Source organism: Porites lutea, chromosome 1 (assembly GCF_958299795.1).
Source record: "Porites lutea chromosome 1, jaPorLute2.1, whole genome shotgun sequence".
Taxonomy (NCBI): Eukaryota; Metazoa; Cnidaria; class Anthozoa; order Scleractinia; family Poritidae; genus Porites; species Porites lutea.
In genome coordinates this window covers 49,296,428-49,317,819 of record NC_133201.1, presented here as the reverse complement: position 1 = coordinate 49,317,819, position 21,392 = coordinate 49,296,428, and the positions used below count along the sequence as shown (strand labels likewise).

Below are 21,392 nucleotides of genomic sequence, written 5' to 3'. Positions count from 1 at the left end.
CCCGGTCACCTGGCCGGGCACTCTGGCTACTTCTAGTGTAGTGGTCAGTTAAGCAGGCAGAAAAATTTAACATGGTGGTGTTGGCTTGTTGAGCCAGAGTTTACTAAACGCCACAGAAAATGTTTTTTGTACGAAACAAACAGGAACGCGTGGATGTTCAAAAGTCATTCTGCACGATTTCACATGTAACGTAATCCATCACTTTGAGCGTGACAAGCGGCATGGATTTCGATTTGTACTGCTTCTCAAAATAGTTTTAAGGTGTCTCGACTGGATTTTTTGGGGGGATACCTCCCAAGTTTGAGAATTAACTATGTTGGCATGATTGAAGATATGGGAAAAAGGTTACCACAACTGTATTATATAAAGATAAAAATTTCTTATGATCTGGGTTTTATTGTAATTGGAGTAGCCATGGCAACGTAACAACGCCATTACGTTTTGTTAATTATGTTTGTGTTTCTCTGTACCAGGAGTTTTTTTAAGAAATCACTTAAGGGAGTTTGTACCTGCCATAATTGCCTCAATTATGGTAAAGTTTGAAAAAATTATACGAGAGCATTTCCGAAATATTTTGAAACGAAGTTTTACGAATCATAAAAACAGTGATCAGAAATAGTATGTTGTCCAGACAATTAGCTATTTTTTTTAAGAAAATGATAAGCTTTGGAAGCGTGGCTTCATCTCATAGTGGTTTAATTGATTCCATTGAAAACTGCGTACAAAAAAAGAGGGGAATTGCTCTGGGCGATCGCGAGTAAGAATAATTTTATTAACAAATAACGAATTAATGAATAAGAAGAATTTTATTAACTTGCAAATAAAAACAATTAACAAAGATGGCGGCCGGTCACCTCATTTGGTTGCTCCGGCTTTTTGTCCTTTTCTTTCTCGTATGCAAAGTTAGATGTTCAAGGGGAACAAGAAATTGCAATATAACAGCCACTTGTAGGATGAGAGAAAGTTTTTTTAGTTGTGTAATCTATTACGGTCCAAACCGAGATGCTGGTCATAATTCATATGAAATTCCACTCGACTGTATTCATCCGAACCAAGGACCTGTGAAGAACCCATGTGTACTCTGCGAAAGAGCAATAATTGCAAAAAACCATAAGTTTATTTGCTGCGAAGGTTGTCGACTCAAATTTCACATTAAATGTGCTGGAATTACAGTCAAGAAATATTTGCTCATGGTTTCTGGCAACAAAAGTTGGACCTGTCAACCATGTTATTTGAAATTTATGCAGGAACTTCTATTTCACTCCACATTATTGAACTCTTCGCAGGCAAAAAATTTAAATCTGTCTGCTGTTTCTGATGTATCAGAACAAGTGGCGGATGAACGAGAAGACTTTTCATTTTTAAGGAAGGAGTATTGCAAGGAATTTATCATCACTTCTTACAATATTGTTTATTGTTTTGTTTGCCAAAAATTATACAAATCAAATAAAATCTAATTACCTTAACTCTCATGGCGAGGAAGCCCAAGAGAAGCCACCGGGCTTATGAGAAATGGGCTCCCTCAGTTAGATAATTAGAACAAAATATTATCATAATTACACACGGGAAAATCAATGGCAGAGCTACAGAAAATCTTAAAATAAGTATATTAGATAGTCGTACTAATCATAGTTCTAGGCTAAAAAAAGCGAAATGACAAAAAGAAAAAAAACAAAAACAAAACAAAACAAAAGAAAATAAAAGAGCAAAGGAAGAAAAAAAAATACATATATATATATATATATAAATTACTATTTATGATAAGAGGAATGCTTTCAGCTTACAGCAAAAGGAAGCGGTACTTGTTGCATTTCGAATTTCAAAACTAAGAGAGTTAAAAAATTTAGGACCTTGGAAACTGATGGAGAACTTTCTTATATTAGTCCTGCATTGTGGTAATTAAAAATGCTCCGAACTTCTAGTGCCATAAGAATGCACCTGGCGTGTCACCAGAAACATGTTATTGAAGCTAGCAAGCTAGCGAGTATTATAGTTTTCCTAGTCATGTTTTTAGTATGTGGCTTTTTAGTCGGTCTTACCTTTTTATATTTTATGTTTTTAATACCAAATTTTTTATATGTATCTATTTATTGACTTGTTTTTAAAATTGAATAATATTATATAGTTGTAATTATTATAGATTTTATTATTATATTATAGATTTTATTTATTATTGTAGATTTTATTTATACATGTTCGTATTTTGAACGAGTTTTTTAGCTCTTTGACACAACGTATTAAAATAAATGATTGATTGATCGATTGATTGATATAAACAGTCTGTAAAGCAAATTTGTAGAGGTTAAGGAATGGCTCGATCAGCGAGTGTTCGATGTATTTAACAATTAATTCAAGAGACCAAGATTGATCGAACATATCCCAGTTTCAGGTGTTGCACTATAAGCTATACGGGAATGACAGAATCAAAGGAGGGGAAGGCGTTGTTGTTAACGTTAGGGATAATATTGCTGCGATCAGGAGGAGAAAATCTGGAGAGTCGCTTGAGTGTATTTTGCTGGATGTTTACATGAATAATAAGCGTATCGCTATTCTGTGTGCGTATAAACCACCGTCAGTTGGCAACGCTACATTTTCAAAGGAACTGTTTACCATGTTATATGAAGCTTTGTCATTTAGTGACACTAATATGTACTGGGGACCAAATTCTGATATACTCCATCCTCTAGCCGACAAAAAAGAAGGGAGATGCTTGCTCGATATTTGTGACGTGTACGACTTGGATTCCATCATAAATGTACCAACTAGGATATCCAAAACAAGGGAATCGTGTCTGGATGTTATAATTATTAACTAATGCTTCAGCACTTATCAAGTCATCGGGTGTTTTGGAACCTGGTTTAAGTGACCATAGACTTGTTTATGCGGTTCTAAATTCAAAGCTACCTCTCCCTAAATAATTGTGCAGAGTATTGGCATTTCTGCAGTAATGCACCTATCAATGTAAACCCCGTGGTGGGGGGGGGGGGGGGGAGTGCGGGCAAGGGGTGGGGATTTGACAAATTTTGAAATTTTTGGATCAAATTCCTCGGGTTGGGAAACGAAAGGTTGATCAAAAGTGTCAAAAAAGGCCCCCACCCCAGGGGAAAATATCTAAACAAACAATACTATAACACTACATAAAACAAATTAAAAGAATATTTCAAAAGTACGTTCTTACTACTTTTATTTATGGTTAATGTAAGCTCTGTTAAATTACTGGCTGTAATTAAGTATTTTCTCTTTCCACTAGCATCTCCTATTTTGAACAACAAAATCACTTCAGGAAGATTGACTGTGCTATTATAATATTAATGAAATGTAAAATGCTTTATAACATCTGCTCAACATGTCGGAACAGGTCGGATCAGCGACCCATAAAAAATCCTCTGACTTTCATGGTCGAATTCGATTTTAATCGAGTTTTACAATCAGATGGGAACTTGAAGTTAAACCTTTCTCAAAATAGACATTATCTGATTAGTTGACAGTTTAAAGTATCAGATTATGGTGATTAAAACAAAGGAAAACTTCATACCTTTCTCCAACAGCATGACTTTCAGAAAGCCTAGAGGGATGGACTTGGTAACCGCTTCTGAATTGATACCAGGCTTCTGTCGGTCAAAGCCAAATGTCCCGACCCCGGGGTTGCTTTGCACGATCAAAAGCCCGACAGGGGGATAGTCTTAGGCATCAAATCCCCGCCCCTTGCCCGCAATCCCCCCCCCCCCCGCCCCCGACAGGATTTACATTGATAGGTGCATAATCGCTTAACAGGAAAACTCAAAAAACTGAACTAGCAGGCACTCTGCTTTGTTTATCAGGACAAAATCTCTACTTATGAGACACTAGTTGTTAAAAATGGATATAGCACATTAGCAAATCAAAGACTTGCAAAAACGTTAAATACAGTGTTTGGAGCAATTGGGAATGAGAAAGTACCTACAGGTATTTCTGAGTTATTGACGGCACCTAATTCCAATTATAATTTACGTGGTGATGCTATTTTAAAATTATCTAAAGTAAATTCAACAAAGTATGGGATCAAGTCATGGAGATACCAGGCTGCCCGACTATGGAATAGTATTCCAAATAATTTAAGAAATATTGATAGTTACCGCAGTTTTGAGCATGGACTCAAGGAGCTCGACCTTGCAAGTTTATAGTCCCTTTCGCAATTTAACTTAGTTTTTCTTAGTATTTAAGTATTATTTAGTTTTTATAATCTTATTGCAGTTTCCAAGTACTATGTCATTTTAAACACTTTTATGTAGTTGTAAGTTTATTGACCCTTATTCGCAATTTAACCTGGTTTTCTTAGTGTATAAGTTTAACAATAATTTTATAATTTTATGCAGTTTTACATGGTTTCTAGGCTTGTCTTTAGTTTTGTGACTGATCTGTAAACTAGCTTTATAGCTAAGTGTTAGTCATGTTAATAAAGTATGTATGTATGTTACATTCAGCTGCTTTGTTACAGCTTTTGCACGTAATTTGGTCCATGCCTACAAATTTCACGTTTTTTAAAAAAACCCCTGATAATTTTTTTTTTATAAATTTGACAATCCTGAGATCAATCGCCAATAAATATACCCTGCAAGTTTCAAGAACATTGGAAACAGGGAAGGCTTTTAAATATGGCCTCAGATATAACCAATTTTTCCCCCAGATTTTGTGTTTACAAGTGAGGATCCTCATTATTCAGTGGCATTGTTTTCAAGTTTCATATGCACGTACACATTTAGCTAAAAGAGATAAATTTGCATCAAAAAAAACATTTCGATTACTTTCCGAAGAAATATCTGGAATATGCTAATAATTGGCTTGTGTCACAGATAGCAGTGAGATCCAAAACAGTGAACTTCATAGCTCATCGTGTAGGATGCAATACTTAATTATCTTACTCGGGTATAGACATCACAGAAACTCTTACAAAGAGTTGCTGTGATGTTATAATATATCACTAATTTCTTTGCCTGGTTATTAGCATATTCCAGCGATTTAACTGAGGGTCCTTTTTGATGCAAATTCTATCTTTTTGCTAAATGTGCATGTGCATATGAAACTTGAAAACAATGCTAGTGAATAATGAGGACACTCATTTGTAAACACTATTAAAATCTGGGGGAAAAAATTAGTTATATTTGAGACCTTATATTTAAACGCCTTCCCTGTACTGTAACAAAAGCAGCTGAATGTAAGTTAATAAAATTCTTCTTATTTGCGATCGCCCAGAGCAATTCCCCTCTTTTTTTTGTATGTAGTTTTCAATGGAATCAAACCACTATGAGATGAAGCCGTATTTCCAAAGCTTATCATTTTCTTAAAACATTAGCTAATTGTGTGGATAGCATGCTTTTTCACTGTTTTTATGATTTGTAAAACTTCGTTTCAAAATATTTTGAAAATGCTCTCATAGAATTTGTTCAAACTTTGCCAAAATTGAGGCAATTATGGCAGGTACAAACTCCCTTAAGCGATTTCTTAAACAAACTCCTGGAACAGAGAAACACAGGATTAATAACAAATTTAATGGTGTCATTACGTTGCCATGGTGACTCCGATTGCAATAAACCCCTAAAAAATCCAGACGAACCACCTTAAAATTTTTCCTTTCAGATAGAAGGTACATTAATACTCTTCTGACAGGTGTAGAGCACAGCTGGCGACGCGGGGTAATTTATTTTTGTGTAAAACGGAAGTCACTGTATCCCGGTATGCAAATGTAATAACTTATGATTGTTTTATTCCCTGTACATAAAATAACAAAATATAAAAAGAAAACATATGATCGTTTTTATTGTTGTTTTAGAAACAGGCCAGTTCCACGTTGTCTTGGCATCATACGTATCGAAAACTAAATTCGCATGCATGCATAGGCTAAATTTAGCGGAAAAAAAAAAAAAACTTGGGAAAGAAGAGCTGGTTTATACTTCGACCGAATCCACCAAAAGCTCAATTATCCTAAAAGATTCACTGATAATATAGAATAGAAAATTAAAGATGACTTATTTTTTATTAGAATATTAAGTTTTGGATTAAGTTTTCACGGGAACTTGAGTTCGATCTGCCTTGTGAACTCCATCACTTATTTCATGCCGCCGTGATTTACCTTTGGAAAATTTATTTTCAACTTAAGTATTAGTAGTAAAAAGCACAGTTTTCCTATATTTGACCCAAACATCTCAATGAAAATTATGTAAACCTGCCGAAATTGTTACGTTTCCCTCTTTATAAAAACCTGAACAATTCAGTGGCATTGCTCACTTTTCTCGTTTTAAATCTGAATGGCACGAAAACTTTGATGGGTTTCATAGGACAACACGCGAGTTCTTGTCATGCCCAAAAGCTAAAATTACCGAGTTTGGTGATCAACAGGCCAGTAAAATTGGGGCATACAAAATACTTCTTTGTCAGATGTACTCGGGTGACCAACTTGGAGCCCTCAGCACCCCAGCTGGAATTTTTGAGAGCAGGGGGGCCAGCCTTGAATATGACACCTGTTTTTTTGTAAATACCCTTTGAATGATGTTTTGACATGTAATTAAAATGCTAACAAGCAAGACAAAACGGGTAAAGTTCGCACTATTCGTTGTGAGTATTATTTTCTTTTAAGTGAAAGAAAGCTGTCAAGGGTTGTCTGCTAGAGGGAGTTGTTATATAACTATGGTTCATACGAAAAAAGTACTGTATTTACATTAATTAATCATAAATGAATTGTTAAGACTTGCAGATCAAATTTCCTATCCAGTCTTACTTAACTTATTCATCAGTCTCTGTAAAAAAGTGGCTGTTGTCAAGAGGTCACTTTAGCAGTTGGGGACATGGTTTAGTGGCCATTACCATTGTCGAGAGGTAGCCATTGTAGAGAGGTTTAAACAAGAGTCAATGCATGAACTGTCTGCTGGGTGAAAAAAAATGGCAAATGTAGAGAGGTGGCCGTTGTAGCGGGGTGGCCATAGTGGAGAAGTGGTTAGTAGTGAAGGTTTGACTGTATTAAACTAAAGGCCACTGTGGCAAGCCCGCATACCAACCACCTGCAAGCTGGCTCCATCACATCTCAAAAGCCACCTGAAGGTTTGACTGTATTAAACTAAAGGCCACTGTGGCAAGCCCGCATACCAACCACCTGCAAGCTGGCTCCATCACATCTCAAAAGCCACCTGAAACCATGATTGGTCAATATAGTCTCAAATGTTCTGAAAGGATAAGCAAATTGCATTTTGACACAGAAAATGTGAGATGTGAGATAGCTAGACCTTGCAGTCACATCCTCCTTCAAAACCATTGTTTGGAAACCTGACTGTGTACAAATGATACGATTATTAGTTATTTGTTTTTGTAAAAAATGCATTTATAGATCTGTTCTTCATTCTTGTTGTAGTCACTTTCACAAGTCCAAACATTAAAGGAGTTAATAAATGCTACTTGCGTTTCTTTTGGAACATGCATGGCAGAGATATCGGCACCCTTAGAGTTCTTGTGAACACCAAAAATCCTTTGCTTGGTCCCTATGGCAGGTGGATTGACTCAGGTGAGGCTGAAAGTAAAAGAGTTTTTGAGAATTGCTATTTTCCTTAAGTTTCTAAACATACCAAACACAGGAGGATTTGTGGGATAAATTACTGGCTAATTACACTGAGAGATAAGCTTTTTAAAACCTTAATGACAGCCCTGAATATAGCCTGCGTAGCAAGCGTTTCCAATCGAGTTATTTCTCCTCCCCCTCCCCCGTCATTCCTTTTTTTTTTTGCTCTCGTCCCGACGTTCTCGACGAACTCGCGCGGAAACGCTTGCTACGCAGGCTACCCTGAATAGTGTCTTGAGGAAAAACCATGAACATGAAGAGCTGTTCAAGTTACCCATTGCATGTACATGCTCTTAGTAGGCAGGGATTAGGATTAGGCAGCTAGGGGGTTCATTTGATTCTACTTTGTGCTTTACGAATGTAGCTAGGGATCATACACATAAACGTAAAGGATTTGTATGGGAATTCAGGTAATAGATTCAAGAAGATAAATAATCGCTCAATAAAAAAACACTTTACATCTGTCAAGTACTTGGTTTGTTCTTGCTTGCCATTTGGTTATTTTACTGATCTGCTGCGATTAAAGCGATTTCCTTTACCCCGGACAAGAACGACACAGCAAGCAAGAAGAAACCAAGTAACTGAGGTAAAGTGATTTTTTTGTTATTATTATTTATCTTTTTGAATCTATGACCTGAATTTCCACACAAATCCTTTATGTTCATGGCCATTTGAGGACTACGCAATATGAGCCCGCACATATTAATGACTCTAATATAAAACTTGGGCTGCCTGTGGTTACACAAATCATGTAAGTGTAAGGACTATTTTGTTCCCTTTTTTTGCAGGATGGAGTATGGCAGGATCTCAAGGCAATATCTGGCGAGCAGCTTTCGTAAATCTAGAGTTGGAGAAAAAGATGTATCAGATACGATTTAAGCATTCTTTGCCTGAAAACTCAGGCTGTAGTCTCCCTCCATGTCCTGAATGCAAACCCATGAATAAGTGTCCAAATGCCAATGTTGCCATTGCAGGCATCAGGCTAGACTGCCAGAAAGATGCCCCAGAAGCCCCCCTTGAGACTTGCAGAAAGAGAGAAGTACCACTAGCAGGATGTGAAATTCTGGCTGTGAGTCCTTCTAGCAAGGGTAAGTCTCAAATTACATGTATGAGTTTAAGGACAGTGTACAAGACTATAGGGCTGTCATTAATATTGATGTGACAGTAGCCTGCGATCATGCCCTCTCCCTTTATCTCTGTTAAATCCGTTTTCGGGAGGAGGGCATAATACAATTCTTCCACAGATCACATGCAAAAAAAGCCAGAATCTGGACTTCTTTCTGATTGGCTAGGGAAAAAAAATGGATGATTTGTGCTGTTCCGATTGGCCAAAATGCCGCCATCCATTAGTTGTTGTTGATTTCAGTCCGCATTTTTGCTTAGCAGTGAATACACACACGAGTTTGTTGTGAAATTTCTGCCGGCTCTGACTGTTTTCTTGAATTTGAAAAATGTCTAAATTTTTATAAATTGTATCCATTGAAATATTTTCCATCTCATCGTGTACTAAAAAATTGCAGTCAAAAATTCACCGATCATTGAATGCAATTTGATACCAGGTACAAGTTACAGAAGCAACAAACAGATTCACTTTTCAAATAATCAATTCATGAATGGTTTGACTGTAATTCCTCCTTCAGAAACCTGTGAATTATTCTGAGCGATCTTCGCTTTCGTGACACTTTTTAGTTCGTGAAATATGGTGCACCAACTTAAAAAATTTTTTTCACTGCTTTCAGCACAGAACAAAACAAAGTCAACAAACTTTTACCAGTAAATTCTTTATTGATGAAAGGTACGGCAGTTCCAGCTAGCAGTATTTCATCACAAAACAAGAATCACCGAAAGGCGATTTTTAGCTGGGCTGCAAAGGGGCTATTTTTTTAAAGGGGAGGGGGCGGCTATCACTGACACTCAGGCGATCATAAAACCTTGTCGCCGACCATTGCGTGAGACAGAATCTCATGTGAGACTGAAACATAAACTCATTCAGAACACTGTACCCTTTTGAAAGACTTTCGTAACAAAAAAAAAGAGTACCATTTTTAAGTGGGGGCTGTATAATAACTTTTAAATTCCATCACTATGAATAAAAATAAACAAGTTAGACATTAATTCTAAGCAGGAAACGATTTGCATTATTTTTACGCACCCCTCCCCCAATCCCTCTGTGCCCCAAAATGTAGCGTGACAGTTTAACGTGACTAATTTGACGTACGAGTATAAAATGCGACAGACTGAGCTGATTTACACTGGACAGAAATATTGTATTGTATGGAAACCAGAAGTATACTAAAACAGACGGCCAACTGTCCATTGATCCCGCCTGATCCAGGAACCTCACAGACTGCACTGAGACTTTACTGTGCTTTTCACAAACATGCGAACTCTAAAGTTTAAAAGCCACTATCACGATTGCGTTTTTCGCTGCCGTCAATCGTAATTACGATCACAAGCAACGAACCTTGAAACAGAGAAACACACAAAACGGATCGAAATCCACCAATCACAAATCACAAACCATGACCTTTTGAACCCGTGAATTAAAGTTGAGTTTCGTAAGAGGTCCGTTAAGATGATTGACAGCAGCGAAAAACGCAATCGTCGCTTGGCTTTCGCGTGTTTGTGAAACGTGCAGTAAATAGACGATCCTAATTTGCGGTCTACACTACATGAAAACGCACTATTTTTTTCCACAAGATAAAAAATATTCAGTTTTAAGACTTTCTTCTTGGTATTTTTCCCTAACTTAAATGAATAAAATCCTTTGCACTTTGTGACCTAAAAAACTTTAAAGATTTCTCGCTCGCATGTTGCTTTCATCAGCACGCACTTCAAACAATGTAAATAGATGAAACGATCGATAACATATTTTTTACCTGATACCGATATGAGTTAAAAAATTCGCTCGAGTTCACTGTTTGTCTTACCCATGACTAACTTTTCTTCATGGAAGATAACTATGCCGCTTTATAACTCCTCCGAAGTTTTTGTGCCAGCGAAACAATATGGAAACACTATTCACAGTCCTTCGGTATTAAAGACTGAACGTGATGCACTATTGTGCCTTTGTTTACTTCTGATCACATCTTCAAGCGAAGTCTCTCTTTTCAAGCACAATAATTGACCCTTATATTAATTAAAACCGTATGGTTCATTCATATTAATGCTGTTTTTGCCCCTCACATTGACTGTGTTCGTTCGTATTCAAAACACCATTAGGAAAATAAAGGTCGTATAAGTCATGTGTATTATGTTTCGAGATAACTGGATTATATGCTTTTTTAAGTTTCCATTTTGCGGTGACTTCAGTTTACATCTTCATAAAATGGTAGAAGAAATATCAAGAAACATCACGAGAGCTGAAAATTTTCGAAGGCATGTTTTCTGAAACTCGCTAATGCTAGCTGACATCAATATAGCGTGCTTGCTGAATAGGCGAAAACACAGAATTGTGATAACAAGATCATGTACAAATTTAATGACAAAAGCTTAGCAAGATACAGATACAAACAAAAGCAAACCCCCTGAAACCTCGACCTGGGCTACACTTGTATGCTCTACTCAGTCACCAAACCTTGTCAGTAATATCCCCCATTTTCCTCAAGTTGGTCTTTGTGAACCTCCCGGTGGGATGTCCCGGTGAAGCTTTGAACTTGTGTGCAAAATTCTCAAAGTTCCTATTTTTGTCCGTGTCTTCTTTATCCCCAGTATCCGAAATTTAGACCTCCAAACTGGCGTGTGTTGCATTATAAATAGAAGGAAATATTAAAAGGAAAAGCCAGTCTTTTAATATGGCAAAGTTGTCACGTCCCTCGCTCATGGACGTTCATTTCTTAACATCAGGATTCATCTGACATTCGTCGGCAATTGAGTTGTTCGCTTCAGTGAGTACGACAGCTTACGGTCAAGTCTTCAACCACAGTGTCGTCAACTGGTGAACTGCTTTGCGCAGAAATTGTGCTTATTAACTGCTCATGTACTACGTCGATCGATAATTCTCTCTTTGAGTTCACGAAACTGCCCCGGCGTTCCAAACCTGACGCTGATCACAGTGTGGGTTTGTATGCAACGTGAGCATTTCTCTGAGTTTCCCAGCGCCAACAATCATCAAATGACTTTTGTCTTTAACTCGAACAATAACAAAACTTATAAAGTGACTCCTATGATCGAATCGCTTCGAACAAAGCAAATAGCCTTCTTCAGGTTCGCAACGCCTTGTGGGTTTCCCAGGGTGGGCGGAGACGAGGTACAAAAAGTATTCGTACAAGAGTCCGTGCAAGAGAAAATCATATGAAACCATTTGTGAGAACATCGTTTCTCGGTACCAGACCCTAAAACTACCAGAAGTGGAGGTTGCACAATAAATACATGTACAGTCAAAATGTTTTGCAGTAGTTTTCGTTTCCTCAACAGAGTCTCCAACATTATTGTACAAGGCTTCACTGTAACCTCGCACGAATGCGCTGGCGTACGGAAAAATAAGTAATGGTAACAGGACTGAGTGGAGTTCAATTCGGTCTGTAATCATACGAGTGATTAACAAAATCGGACGACCGCGTAGCGGGAGTCCGATTTGTTTAACCACGAGTAATAATAATTTTAACAAAATTTGTAATATATAGGGCTCTTTTTAAATCAAAACACAAGAAAGTCTAAGATTTTTTCGCTGGCAATGAAAAAAAAAGCCATTTAAGCGCGCGCGTGATGGCGCGTACTGTCCAATTACTTAGGTATGACGCGTACTGTCCTATTAAACTGTCCTATTAAGGCTGAAATCAGGGCAGTTGAGAACCAATCAGATTTGAGAATTTTGTTATAGTTATGGTTAATAATGGTAATAGGACTGAGTGGAGTCCAATTCGGTCTGTAATCATACAAGTGATCACAGGGCGCCCAGAATCACAACAGCCTACTGGAAGCCACATTATAAGGATTTGTATGGAAATTTATCTTAAGATCAATAAAATAGTTAAAATGTACAAAAACAGCTATTTAAGTATACGTACCTCATGAAAAGTTGTGTCTTTGTTGTTTTCTTACTGTTTCCTGCCCTATAAACGCCATTTTTGCAAGTTTTGATGTTTTGGTTTTTCAACTATTAAGAAGAAGTACTGTCCTATGAAACTGTCCTATTAAGGCTGAAATCAGGGCAGTTGATAACCAATCAGATTTGAGAATTTTGTTATAGTTATGATTACGTTTAGTATTGCAATGCTGATAGTGCCTTTGCTATATACCCATAGGTCCTGCCTATAGTACTGAGAGAGTCGTTTTGGATAACTATGTGAAAGCAAATGGTTCCTTGTATGACCTTATAGCTAGTTATGAATTTAAGGTGTCTTTCTTGGCTGATTTTGTTGTGTGGAAACAAATGTTTGCAACCTCAAACAAAACCAACGACATCTCGTTTAGAATTGATGAGGGGGACTGGGTACATTGGATCCCACCACAGAAAGCTTCTCATGCCTTGTGGACACAATATTACCACCAGGTATGAAACAATTATTTTAGGCCTACAGTAACTCTTCTGCTAATAGAGACCTTTAGATTCTAAGACGAGAACGACTACGAGGACGAGATTGCCTCAATACTAAGTAGTGCGCGCACGTGAATCAGTGTCATTTTGGCGGGAAAACTGGATAGCCGTCATCATCAACTCGTAGTAGAGTCTACTACAAGTTTTGGTGAGAATGTCGTAGTGGCAGAAACAAGTTATCAAGTGTTAGAAGTTTTATCATTTTGCGATCGGGAGAGGGATTAACCCTGCTTCAGTAAAGATAACAGTGCTAACTTTGCTGGTGGAAAAAATGCAATGAAGCTTTCTAGGGTGTCTATTTTTTTAGAATACGCGAAAAATACTTTCAGTTGAAAATCTCGTACTCGTTGTCGTTCTCATCCTCGAACCTAAAGGTTTCTTATCTGATCTTACTGTATATGGAGCGCTTTTCCTCCGTGCATGTGCACTGCATTTTCATGGTTTGTCATCATGCATGACTACAGTCAAGCCAGGGTTCAAAATAACGCCTGGTCGTTGTCTGGCCTAGATGACATTTTGTCCGGTCAAATTTTCCAAAACACTCCTCCTAAACTTCCATCATTCCACAATGTCTCTGTAAAATTTTATCTTAATTGCCTCTAAAACAGCTGAGATATAAGCTTTTTAAAATATGTAGCGCAAGCAAACGTTTGCCTATGAATTTATTCATAGATAGGTTTCACCCTCGGCCTTGAGCCCCCTTATTTTGTAAGTACTAGATAATCACTGATCAGCCAATTGGCTTTCATTTTTGCAGTTAATAAATATTGATTGATCATAGCCTGCTAGCAAGCTCTCCGTTTATGGCGAGCGAGCGACGAATCCGCGAGGGCCACCCCTCGCACTCGCGTCTACTTTCGCCTGCTGCTCTCGCATGACTTCTCGCGACTCACCCAAATGGAGAGCCTGCTCGCAGACTAGATTGATCAATACTTAACACCACTCCCTCATGCGATTTTCAGACGTTTACTCTGAATCCTGGTATCCACACAATATCCTTACGTCAAGTAGAAAAAGGCTTCCGCCTCCTAAAGCTTGCTGTTGTACCAGTCACCATATCTGTGTGGACTGACTTAGGAATGCAGAGTCGGTATATTCCAGACAGCTTTCTATATGGCCATCCTTCCTCTCATCCACCAGCAAGATTTGGTCGAATTCATGCTAAAGGTTGGATCCTTACTTAAACACCTGATTGAACGATGAGGTCTTATGGATTTTTTGGGTGGGCTGAAGTTTATTAGCATTGCAAATTCAAATTTCTTACAAGGCTACGTCCACATGAATCCGGATATCCAAATCCGGTCACCTAAACCGGTTTAAGACCCGTCCATGCGAATTCGGGTAAAGAACATGCGGTGTTAAAAATCTCCGGACTCGTGTGGACATGACCCAAAAGAGCTTACATTATCACAAGCTACTCGCGTCGTTACATTAGCCCAATGTAGTAGTTGAATGCCCCTCTCAAAGACGAATTGCTTTGCAGATTGTGAATTCGAAAAATAGACTTGAGTGAATTTTCCGGACTTCACATGATGTTGATCGGCAATTGAACTACAACACTAGATCTCGTTTTCATACATAATACCGTAAAAAACGCATACTTGTAGCCTTTAAAATGTAGTCTTTTAAGTCTTTGCCGAACAAGCCATTCGCTTCAAAAAGGTGTTCCTTTATCTTAAACTCCTCCATCTCACAATGAGAATAGCCTGCATAGCCGCGGCGCTCGCTTCCCGTGGCAAAGCCACGAGAATGGTATCTTGTGTACAGACCCCCACCCCTCCCCTCAGGAGGAGGGGAGGGGTGGGGGTCTGTTTACAGGCTACGAGAATGGCGGGTTCGCCGCCAAACTCCCACACGCAAAAACAATTCCGCCAGCTGCGCAGGTTACTATGAGAGAGATGGCATCTATCGAACCACGTCGTCAGTCCCGGATTGTCCAAAGATGTTAAACTTGACATTTCTGGTTTAAATTACCCACTCCCCTGGCACAAGTGACGGTCCAATGCCCTGGGTTTGCCCCGGAAGGAGGGGCAGGGGGTTTGTTGAAGTTTCAATTTGATCGGCGCAAAAGTCAACAGAATCACCTGTTTCTTCGGTGCTCGTTATAGAGCGTAACCACATCGCAAACGTACACTTGAAAAGTTTTTTTGGAATGAGTTCAGAAACAAAGTACTTCTAAAATTTGCATCTGCAAGAGAAGCTCATGATAATCAGAATAATGTGAGCTCTTTGGGGTAAAAAAAAATTGAATTTCCTCTGTTAAAAAAGGTATTCCCATAAGTCCTTGAAGCCTCATCATTCATGGTTTCTACTTTTTAAGCGACCTTTTTCAGTCAGGTATATTCAGTTTATGCTATCAGGGCTGTCACTAAGATTTCAAGTGGCCTGGGGCCCGTTTCTCGAAAGTCCCGATAATTAACGGGCCCGGTAAGCTGTCTCCGATTACATTAAAGATCGAGGTTTCAATAGTTTTGCATCTAACACGACAAAACTGTCAGTTAATGAAACAAAATGCGGTAGTTTGCTAGCCAGGACCCGCGCTCTTATTCTTTATATTTCGATTTGAATATTTGATTTCGGGTCCGTTAAGTTAACGGGACTTTCGAGAAACGGGCCCCTGGTACTATTTAATCAAAAGGCGCAGTAATTAACAGCTAGAAGATTCCAATAGTCCTATTTTCTGTTTGTTTCCTATGAACGTAGCGGGGGAATAACTGAGGAAAATCTTCAGCCACGCCCTTAATGACAGCCCTGTGCTATCATAACAGAAAACTGGCGGTATTATTACTTTTCTCTTATGGTTTTGTTAAGTGGACCTCTTTGCGAATAGGCGAATCTTTGTTCACATCTTTAGCCTCATCAGCATATGCCTTTCATTCTCTTATCAAGCTTATTGAAATAAACTGTCTTCTCATTGATATATAAATATGGAATGAGTATAACAATTTCAGTTGTCTGTGAAAATTTGAGCCTGATAATTAACAATTAGTCGCCGTAGGCGACGTGAATATCAGCGAATAGTCACCGAGAAGTCGAGGTGACTATTCGCCGATTTTCACGTCGCTTGAGGCGAGTAATTGTTTTAGCATAATTACATTAATGATTATTCGAGAAAATAAAATTATCGATCAATATCTGACTCCGAAACATCAACAAATCTGGCTGCCATTTTATAATCACCGCGCTGTGATTATAGCGGGATGAAGCGAAGCTCCTAGCCAATCATAGCGCTCTATTTTCGATAATCATCAAATGCAATTATACTAATGTAAAATAGTTTCGGATACAAGATGTATGGGCTCATTATAAACGTTTTTGCCACCCAGCAATTTCGCAGTTTACAATGGCTGCTATTTCCTTTGTTATTGCTTGCAAAGAGCTGAAAATTGCACAAATTGCTCAAATTGGCCAACTCTTGCAACTTTTGAATTTACTTCGTGCATACGATGACGTCTTTCATAAGTTAACTCGAATGCTAATGAGCAAAAATGTAAACAATGACGGCAGTAAAGATTCGCCTATAGCCGGGCAAAAATTCCCTTTTGTGAAAATATCAAGATTTTGATACAAATAATGTTGTTGAGATATCAGCTCTGTTATGCTGTGATGATTCGAATGGCATCATCGGAGTAAAAAAAAAGTGATAACAACGCGATTTTCTTTCTTTTTAATAGAAACGCTCTCAATGACAGGTCAAAAAATTTTCTAAGTGTCTTAAAAATGGCAGCGACCGTTTACGAAAGGGACAACTGCGACGGCGCCTGCGTGGTCTGTATCGATCGTAGTGTTTGCGCACATAAAATGATGTGACCATTTTTGATGAACTGTTGATGTCAGTAACTGACCTTTAACAGTCTGTATGGCTGCTGTTATCTTTAATCTCAATTGTAACCTTCGTTTAAATCATTTTAGATGCTTGGTGTTCCACAGACCAAAATCCAGGGTTCGTGTACTTCCAGGTTAAGCTGCCACAGCTGGCTCTTGTTTCACGTATATCAGTGCAAGGTGGCCGAGATATTCTGCTAAGTCAAAACAACTACTGGATCAAAAGGTAACCTAAGGGCGGTTTACATGGAGGGAGGGAGATCTTAGCACCAGGAAAATCCTAGAAGGCGGATCAACTTAGCGCCATATGTTTTCTGTATTCAGTTCACAAACAAGGGTTGCACTGTTCCCTAGCGTTAGGATCTTCTTAGCACTATGATCTTCTTAGCTGAGGTAGGAATATCCTAGCACTAGGAAGATCCTAGCACCATGTAAACTACTTTCGCTAGAAAGATCCTAGTACTAGGGACAAACCAGACAAAAATGGCGGTGGGTCGTTCAAACCCCGGTGATTTCGACTGGCGTTACCACGTGCTGATTAGTAATGGTAACAGGACTGAGTGGAGTCCAATTCGGTCTGTAATCATACGAGTGATTAACAAAATCGGACGACCGCGTAGCGGGAGTCCAATTTGTTTAATCACGAGTGTGATTACAGACTGAATTAGACGACACGAAGTTCTGTTACCAATTAGTCATAACTTTAGCAAAATTTCTGATACAATAGGCTATTTTTTAAACCAAAACACAAGAAATTCGAAATTTTGTTTTGCTAGCAGTGAAAAAAAAGCCATTTAAGCGCGCGCGTGATGGCGCGTACTGTCCAATTACTTAGGCATGACGCGTACTGTTCTAGTAAACTGTCCAATTAAGGCTGAAATCAGGGCAGTTGAGAGCCAATCAGATTTGGCAATTTTGTTACAGTTATGATTATTGTGATAATTCTGTTGTATTTAGCACGAAAGTAATAATTGGGGACACTATTTTTACGTCTCCTACTGGAGACGGGACCACCATTTTACGTGGTCATCTGAGTCACACCTCCTATTTTTCTTATTTTTTAGCTTGTGAAGCCAAAATTTGTAACAAAATTGAAAATGAAATTATAGTTGTATGTGTTTTAGAGTGAGATTTATCATAAAGCAAGTTGATGTTCTAATATTACCAAAAGTAATAGTTACATTTGTTCTTTCCATGACCTCTATTGCCTTTTTGAGTTCTGTTAACGACTTTGTTATGTTGTTACTTTTTGTATGATTTTCTAGTGCACCTACATGTATTGCATGTATAGAAAATACTTCTTGGAAAGTGCTGGCGTACGGTATTTACGCACGAGTTGTTCACGTATCAGAAATCGAACGAGTGAGAGCAGCGAACGAGTACGATTTCTGATACAACAACAACGAGTGCGTAAATACAGTACAAAGCACTTTCCATGTGGTTTTGTGTTTATTATATACATACCGAGACATTCATCATTTTGGCGGCCTTTTTATTTTAAATCTTTCAAAAATGCTAAAATTTGCCGCTACACACTTCCCGCAAAATGACAACGAAAACGAAGTATCAGCTTTTTAGTAAAAACGTTTGTTAAAAACAGAAATGACGGTGAGGATATGATGTAATCCAAGAACTATAAGTAATCTTAACTGTTTCTTCTCAATACACAATTGAAAATGAGTGAATTTAAGTAAAATGTCCGGTTTCAATATAAGCTTAAGCTTAAAGGAAAGGCAAAGTAGCTCCGACAAAAAGCACAACAAAAGCTTACGTCTCGTTCTGTTTATCCCTTTCCGCTGTTGTTTCGCCGCCTCTCTACCGTTTTCTTTATCGACAGTGAAACAAACGAAACTATTCCACTCCATTTTCGAAATGTTTTTCACTTTTTTAGCGAGAAAAACTCTGAGTAAAATTTTTCTCGTTGAATGTGTGCGAAGCGGCGCTGCAAGCCGCAATAAAAGGCGGGAATTTTGGTGCGAAACTCAAACACCTCTGTGGCTTCTGATTGGGCGTATCATTTTTCTCACACGTGAAAAAACATCTTTCGCGATTCTGATTGGACGTATCATTTTTTCACGTGTGAAAACCATCGTTCGCTCCTCTGATTGGCTAGAACTCATTTGCGTACGAAAATTTACGTATACATTGTACTTCTCATGACTGTCGAATAATATTGTGCATAGCCCACTGAAACTGCATTTCAGTATTTGGACATGTTATATTTTATTTTGAAGTCTTGCTCGCTTTTATGTTCATCTTTGAAACTGAAAACAAGATCCAGTTGTCCTCTCACAACACAGGTCAGATAAATCATCCAATCAACTTCTTGTTTAAAAAACCAATCACTAGCTGGATTCTGGATGCTACATGAAAAGAACAGACTCAAGTTTAGTTTACGGCACTAGCTCTCTTGGTGAGCCCTTGTTAACAGCTATTCCTAAGCAACTGACGAAGGATCTAATATTTTGATTGCAAAACCGGTCTCGCAGTCATAGCTAAGCAGAGTGTTACGTTCTTCTTAGAAGTTAACCATGACACACTTACATTCTGAAACCAAATAGATTAGTGTCATTTTGCGTACACCGCGGAAAGCCTGGTTCTGTAATTACATGTAAAACTATGCGGTCTTTTGATTCAAACAAGCATATTTTCAACCAGCTACCGATTGCAGATTAATGGACGGAAAGCTTTCCATAAGGCTTTTTAGTCCTAGTTCGATATCCTTCGATAACAACGCAATCATAAGAAATTTCTATGCTAAAAATTTCATTCTTCGAAGTTTTTCAAAGATTTGCCGCCAATTAACTCGAATGGAATTTACATATGATCACGTTTGATTATAGAACCACGCTCGACCTGTAATCAAGCATATCATTCTGATTACAGAGTAACTGAGCCAATAAACTAAACGTTTAAATATTGATCACTCCTTCTAAGCTGCGAAGTTGATCTAAATCCTGCGAACGACTGAAAAGACTCGTAGCCTTTATTACAACCCTGATGGGGTGCAGGGAGACTATCTTTGTGGACGAAAGTACTATTGATTTTCCTATTTTTCTCCTATTTTTTAATACAAAGTTTCCTGAGTTTCCTATTTTCCTTTTTTTTTTTGAGCATCCATGGCACTGGACACCCTGTTCATTTCTCAGTTATTTTAAGACCCTGAGTAATGGTCCGGCCCCGGGAATCGAACCCAGGACCTCCCTCTCCGCAGTCAAGCGCTCTACTGACTGAGCTAATCCTGCCGCGTTTAAATCCTGCCGGGTTAGTTATTAACGCTTAGTAAAGAGAACAGAAGAACCCAAATTACATTTTTGTTTTTGTCGCCCGCCATCTTTAATTCCTTCTTTACATGGGCACCACACTGACCGAAATTTCTACATGTAAATCCGACGAAAAGTTGTCCCGCCTTATAGAATCTTGCTTTTACTTTGATCTTCCCCCCTCCATATAAACAGCGCCCCTTAGCAGCTAATTGCTACTTATTTGAAATAAGCCCTGAGATGCTTGAAGCGCACGAAACCTACTCTTTAGAGGTCTTGGTTGTTTACCATAACTTTTGCATGAGCAAACCGGTCGTTTCACATTTTGAGCAAATGGTTATGATACATTTGACAAAGAAAAATTAGTGACTTGGAGTAATCGCGATGAAGACTTAAAGAACGCAAATTCACTTTTTTCAGCGACGTTTCGCCGCCGTCGCCGTCTTCTGATGTTAATTAACGTCCCCACTTTTTTTTTCTCTAGACGTGGCGCTCATCACAGACTCATGTTTGAGATGAGGCTCTCGTCTTGCCCAGGAAGAGAGGTTGGTAACCTACTTTTGAGCACTACTGTATTTTCTGTAGTTTCAGGATGAAGATCTCTTTAGATGGTGAAAAATACACCTGGTACAGGGACACTAAAGGTGCAAAAGGTCGACGCAAATTTGAAGCTAATAGAGGTACAACTTGGTAATACAGCCACCTGTAAAACATACGCTTACCCGCAACTAAGAACCTGTTTATTAAGAACTGGCTAGGCTAAAATTTACCTGTTAGGCTCACTCTATACAAGAACCTGTTTAGCCTAAGATTTGGTAAAGGTTCCTATTTTCTAAAGTCTACAAAAAAATTCTGTACGATTGGCAAATAAGATAAGGAATAAGGTAAATACCACTTAATGCTCTAAGCTACAATGTATTTTTTTCTTATTCAGAAAATAAGAACTTATTTGAGAACCAAAATAGCCTAAGGTTGTGCTAATAACCATTTATGTTAGAACCGTTTAGGCTAAGTTGGGAAAATGCAGGTTCTTAGTGGCGGGTTTTTTACTGTATGTGAAATTATCCCGCACATCATTAACCTTTGCTGGTTTTAGTTACTTTACATGCGTAGGGAAAGGTATGATGTACATGTTACAGGTCAAATTTGATTTCAGGTCACGTAAAATTTTTTAACCTAG

At 38.3% G+C, this 21,392-nt stretch overlaps 1 protein-coding gene across 1 annotated transcript in view; it reads left to right on the top strand.

Annotated features, from left to right (window-relative positions):
* LOC140953683 (uncharacterized) overlaps window positions 1-21,392 on the top strand; it is a 45,708-nt gene that overhangs the window by 4,310 nt on the left and 20,006 nt on the right. The window contains exons 3-8 of the mRNA XM_073403093.1: window positions 7,382-7,531; window positions 8,374-8,673; window positions 12,832-13,079; window positions 14,087-14,291; window positions 17,037-17,175; window positions 20,798-20,892. Of these exons, the coding sequence (XP_073259194.1) occupies window positions 7,382-7,531; window positions 8,374-8,673; window positions 12,832-13,079; window positions 14,087-14,291; window positions 17,037-17,175; window positions 20,798-20,892 (1,137 nt within the window). The remainder of the gene's footprint in view (window positions 1-7,381; window positions 7,532-8,373; window positions 8,674-12,831; window positions 13,080-14,086; window positions 14,292-17,036; window positions 17,176-20,797; window positions 20,893-21,392) is intronic.